General features: G+C 40.8%; 1 protein-coding gene across 1 annotated transcript in view; it reads left to right on the forward strand.

The window, feature by feature from the left end:
* Positions 1-1,649: 1,649 nt before the first annotated feature.
* LOC103132158 (transmembrane protein 131-like) overlaps positions 1,650-5,532 on the forward strand; it is a gene marked incomplete at its 5' end in the record, with an annotated part of 22,801 nt that continues 18,918 nt past the window's right edge. Inside the window, 3 exons of the mRNA XM_016667183.1 lie at positions 1,650-1,832; positions 1,922-2,456; positions 3,042-3,154. Coding sequence (XP_016522669.1) covers positions 1,650-1,832; positions 1,922-2,456; positions 3,042-3,154 — 831 coding nt within the window. The remainder of the gene's footprint in view (positions 1,833-1,921; positions 2,457-3,041; positions 3,155-5,532) is intronic.

The following is a 5,532-nucleotide window of genomic DNA, read 5'->3' on the forward strand; positions in this document are numbered from 1 at the left end:
GTGGTCAAGAGCAAGAGGCAGGGGACACACTGGACAGGTCACCAATCCCTCACTTGGCTGATTTGTTGTTCTTGCTTTTTTCCCAATTAGGCAGAAAAAAAAGTGGTGGTGATTTTTTTTTTTTCTTTTTGCCAAAATCATGTTAGGTAAAAATATTACATAGGACATTATTTTTGGAAGACCACGATTTTATTTTCAGCATAATAAATAGTTATTGCACAAATTATGCAGGAATCAAGATGGAGCTAACAGTTAGCCAATAGTTGTGCAGCATTTATATGACTAACGTTAGCTTGTACAAATATTTTACATAACCTGGTTATATGTCTCTCATGTTCACAGCCTTCAGACATCAGTCTTCTGGGACCCTTTATCAGTCTGGTGGATTTTCTTTTAGACATTTCCATAATTTTATGCACGATTTCAACTCGTCCTCTGCCATCTTCTCTCTCTCTCTCGCACCGTTGATACAGTACGAAGCTCCGCAGGGAAATTCCATAACGGAAATGTTTACTCTAATGTGTGTTCCAACATGCACATGTGATACACCGTTGAAAAGCTTATTTTATGCACCTTCTAATACTTTTGGAATTTTTTGAATGCAGCCAACCGTTCAGGAGTTACGACACAGAGTAGGTTGGGTGTCAAATATGACACAACGGAGAATCTTTCTTGTGATTGGTCAAGCTCGTATCACAGCTTTCCCGGGTGGCTACCGTAATGTATCATATATACCCTGAAAGCGCTATGTCTCAGCTTTCCTGCACTTTTGGAATTTTTTTGATATGTTGAACTCTTCAGAAGTTACGGTAATGGGAAGTGCACAAGCTGAATCCTGTCGGCACTGACAGGTTGGTCATAAGAGGGTTAAGTTCATATTTTTAATTAGAAACAACTGAATCATAAATGCTAATAATTCAATCGTTTTCCATCCACAAAAGGTCAACAGATGGTTCCTGTTAAATGAACTACCTCCCAGAAAGAGTCGTTTTTCTGGACTAAATTTCTTCTCAGATTTTGTTTCTAATTGCAGAAATGAGGTAGAAAATGTAGGTTGGTAAGTAATGGGCCTAGTTAACTATTCTGGTTCCTGGAAAAGTTTGCTGCAGTCAAAAAGAGAGACTACTACACCTGCTACAGCTTCCAATCTGTGTCTACCTAAACCCAGTCTGAACCTGGTGGACCCACTTGTTCAGGGTTAAGGGTCAGATTTAGAGGTAATGTGTGAAGTATGTTTTGGTTAAGCATAGGGTTAGGAACAGACTAGTAAATGGTTTGTGTTGGGGAAATATCTGGGTCAGGCATAAATGCAGCTGGTAGAATAAATGGAAGTAAATAGAGAGCAGCTGAAACACTACACATCAAATTTTACAGCATCCAGAGCAAAGCTACGTTTGAAGCATTAGCGTAGTGTATGAAAAACAGACTGCAGCTGTAGTGTCAAGTTCAGTCAGAGATCTTTAGACACAAATCATGAAGGTGTTCAAGTTTAGTAATTTTAATGTAGGCAATGTGTCTTAAAGATACTAGTATTGACTTTATCAGACTGTCAGCATATACTTGATCATAAATTCCTCTGATCAGTATGGGAGTGGTAGGATTTTGATCAGGATGGCTTGCAAAAATATTTTTTACTAGGAGGATTGAAGGAGTGAATATTTGCTGAGTCTCTGTTTTTGCAGCTTCTCCTTGGTGGGCGTGTGTTTGATGGCCTTCCATCAGGCTCAGTACATCCTCAGAGAGTTCTCTACCCCGAGCATCCGGAGCAACCACAACTCTGTCCTGTCCCAGGAGAACAGCTCTGTCAATAACATCACCTCCAACGGAGTCAAGTATGTCCAGTCAAAAACATTGGTTTTATTCTCTAGGGTTTGTACTAAAATGCTAAAAATAACTGTCATCTTTTTATGTATGTGTGCAGTAAATCTAAAGGCAGCTGTAAGACCTACATAGACACCTGTCACACATCTGATAAAGGAAAGGGCCGGGGCTCTTCAGCTGTGGCCAACAGCCCGACCCCGCGGTCTCAGTCCTCAAAGAAAGGCTCAACCACTACTTTCCAACCACAGAAGAAGCATAAGGTGTCGCTTTATTACACCAAGCATAAGCCCAGCTCAGCCGCAGCTGCTGCTGCTGCCATGGACGAAGAACACGAGGACCTGACGCCAGACAGCCTCACCCCGGACTCCTGCAACAACAACCACCCAGCGTTCATCAGCGAACCAGAGAAAAAGATCCCCGCCGGTTTTCAAGAGGACCTCCAGGGCGACATGGAGCACAGTATGTCAGCAGCAGTTATGTTTCCTGTGGAAATAGCTACTAGGTTCCCCGAGGACACCACACTGGCTCCAGGACCCAGACCCGGTTTGTTACTCTGCAGCCTTGTGGAACGGAGCTGCTGCGAGCGCTACACAGAGAAGATCGACTCTGAGAAAAGGGACATTTCTGAGTTGGAGGTAAGGTTGCATAGGTCCAAGTATGAACCATCTGTTACTGACGCTGTAACAGATGTAACCTCTGTTGCAGCATCAGGAATTGATGCCTCTGCGTCAGGCATCAATTCCAGATGCTTCAGGAATTCATTAGCTCATTTAAAATGTCTTTGGTAACACTTTATTTGAAGGGGTGTGCATAAGACTGACATGAAACTGTCATAAACATGACACCTGTCATGAACATAAAGAAGTCTTTATGAATGTTTATGACGGTTGTCACAAAGTGTCATTCAGTAAATAATGACACTTTTAATATAAAGTTGCTCTAAAAGTTGCATTGAAAGTCCATTAAAAATACCAACTTTGCATTAAATTCATTATTTACAAAGTCATGTAAATTTGGCATTTTTAATGGACTTTCAATGAGAAGATCAACTTTGCATTAAAAACGTCATTATTTACTGAATGACACTTCATGACAACTGTCATAAACATTCATAAAGACTTCTTTATGTTCATGACAGGTGTCATGTTTATGACAGTGTCATGTCAGTCTTATGCACACCCCTTCAAATAAAGTGTTACCATGTCTTTTTACAAATCCAGTTTGGAGAAGAAGCCAAAGAGCAGAAAAAGAAGACTCTGAATCCAGAGAGTGGAACAGCAGTGGGAAACAATAAGGGAAAGAAGAATCGCAGGATGACAGAAAATGTCTCCAGGTAGAACACACATTTTTTTTAAGATGAGAAGAACTGAAATTCACAACAATCGTGCCTATATTGGTGTTCAAAAGTAAATTGAAGATATTTTTAATTTAGCATTTTCCTGAAATTTTACTAATACAGTGTTTCTCAACCTTTTTTGGGCCAGCGCCCCTGTATCCATTGTCCAGGTCGCTTACCACCAAATGAGATGTAGGCTACTTGCTCCGAATATTATTTTATGATTACCGTATTTTCCGCACTATAAGGCGCACCGGATTATAAAGCGCATCTTAAATGAATGGGGTATTTTAAAACTTTTTTCTTATATAAGGTGCACAGCATTATAAGACAGTACAGTTAGGGTTGCCATCCTTAAAGTATGTGATTTGTACCATACTCTACAAATGTGGATGTGTAATAATAAAGAAGTGGTCCCCGAGTACTTTATATAGTAGGCTGCCCCAGTCATTGTTTCACTCACGGTGTTGGTGTTGGTGTTGCGATATTGTGCCCAACTGCTTCCTGGGTAACACAGACCAACTGACAGCTGCCACCGCAGTCTCTGTCTCTCCTCCCCCGGCTTTAAATGTATAGGGGCTGGTCCCTTGGTAACCCTAGTCGAAGCACCCCGGATGAATGTCTAAAGCTACTTTGTTGACATAAAGAATGTCAACAAAACAGTCCGACTCCGGTTGGCAAGGAGAGCCTTCTGCGACTGGGCCGGGGTGTGGACAGACGATGGTCACCCTTCTCAGTTCGCGCACAGCATGTTCATGGAGAACGTGGTGCTAAATGACCTGCAGACGACCTGATTCTAGACGGTCGGTAGGTAGATAGGTCAGTCAAACTTTATTAACAAACCAGCATTCTGACAACTATCCCAGCATGCACAGCGCGCTTCTTCTTCTATGGGCGAAAATGAAGTTGGCAGCTGCTTACCGTAGTTGCTAGACCTGTTGTGGCTCAATACTGGTCCATATATAGGGCGCACCAGATTATAAGGTGCAGTGTCTGCTTTTGAGGAAATTGAAGGTTTTTAGGTGCGCCTTATAGTGCGGAAAATACTGTACTATTACTATCTTTATTGTTGCCATCTTGATTTTTATTGTTTCTGTATTTATCATCAAAAATCCTTAAAAAGAAACACATTACTGAATTATTGGTTTCCAAAGAACAAAAACGCCATGTGAATAGAAATCATTTTTAAAGGTGTGTAAGAAAAATGGAATGGACATTCAACTTAATCGGTTGGCCTGTCACAGTAACAAATTTTGCTGAGCTATTAATTGTCTCAAAAATTATTTTCTATAAACGATAATATTGTTTGAAGACCATTTTAAACTTATGTAATGGTAATGACATAATAATGCAAGCACATGCTGCCAAAAATAAATGCACTTTATTTTCAAAAGAACACTTAACACTGGAACTGGTAAACAAAATAAAACAACCAAAAGCAAAACTAAAATGGACTCTCAGTTAGGCCTGTCGTGGTAAACAATAAATCAATTAATCGCACGATAAATGAAAATTATCTATCTCATTTTAATTTATCGGCTTTATCGTTCCTTCCTGCCTTTTTCTCATTCTATTGATGACAGAGAATGAAAAAAGGCTCAACTCCGGTGCTCTCCCCTGACCCCTCCTTTCCTTAGTTTCTTAGTGTAATGCTCAGTTCAAACTACACAATTATAGAACTGTCGGCTGATCGTCGGCCTATTTGCAAAACCTGAGACACACTAGCCCACAAAAAAATCATAAGTATAACGAGTTCGATCGTGCCTGTGGGGTGTCCAGCCAGACGGCACGAGCAACACACCACACATGAAACAATTTCTCTCATTCAGATTTCAGACAGAAAATCCCATAAAAACCCACTATATCACATATGAATTCAGAGTAAACAAACACGGCTGAATATATTGCCTTATCATTATAACCTATCACGTTAACGATGAACAGCTGAAAAGTTACCAGGTTTATCAATTGCTGTAGCAATTTTGCTCCAACCCTCTCCTTGTCAGTTCTGTGGATATTCCTCTCACGAAATGTTGAATAAACATTAATGTTGTTTCCACATATCATCTCCGAAGTCCACTGGACTTTGGGTTGCTGTTTGGGGTTCCCCTCCGTGTTTCATCTCAGAAAGCACGGAGGGGAATCCGTGCTTTCTGATTGGCTGCCTGTCACATTCAACAGCCTGCGATCTCACTCCCAGTTGGGGAAAACCCCACAAACTGCAGTAATCGGGCCAAGACAATGTTGAATATGCCCGGTGTTATATTGGGCATATTCCAACACACCATCACGTAACACACCACACACTGCAGGACATTGTAAGATTGTCGTAAAGGGAAAATCAGGTAAAAAAACAAACAAACAAACAAACAAAC

Source organism: Poecilia formosa, unplaced genomic scaffold (genome assembly GCF_000485575.1).
Source record: "Poecilia formosa unplaced genomic scaffold, Poecilia_formosa-5.1.2 Scaffold938, whole genome shotgun sequence".
Classification (NCBI taxonomy): Eukaryota; Metazoa; Chordata; class Actinopteri; order Cyprinodontiformes; family Poeciliidae; genus Poecilia; species Poecilia formosa.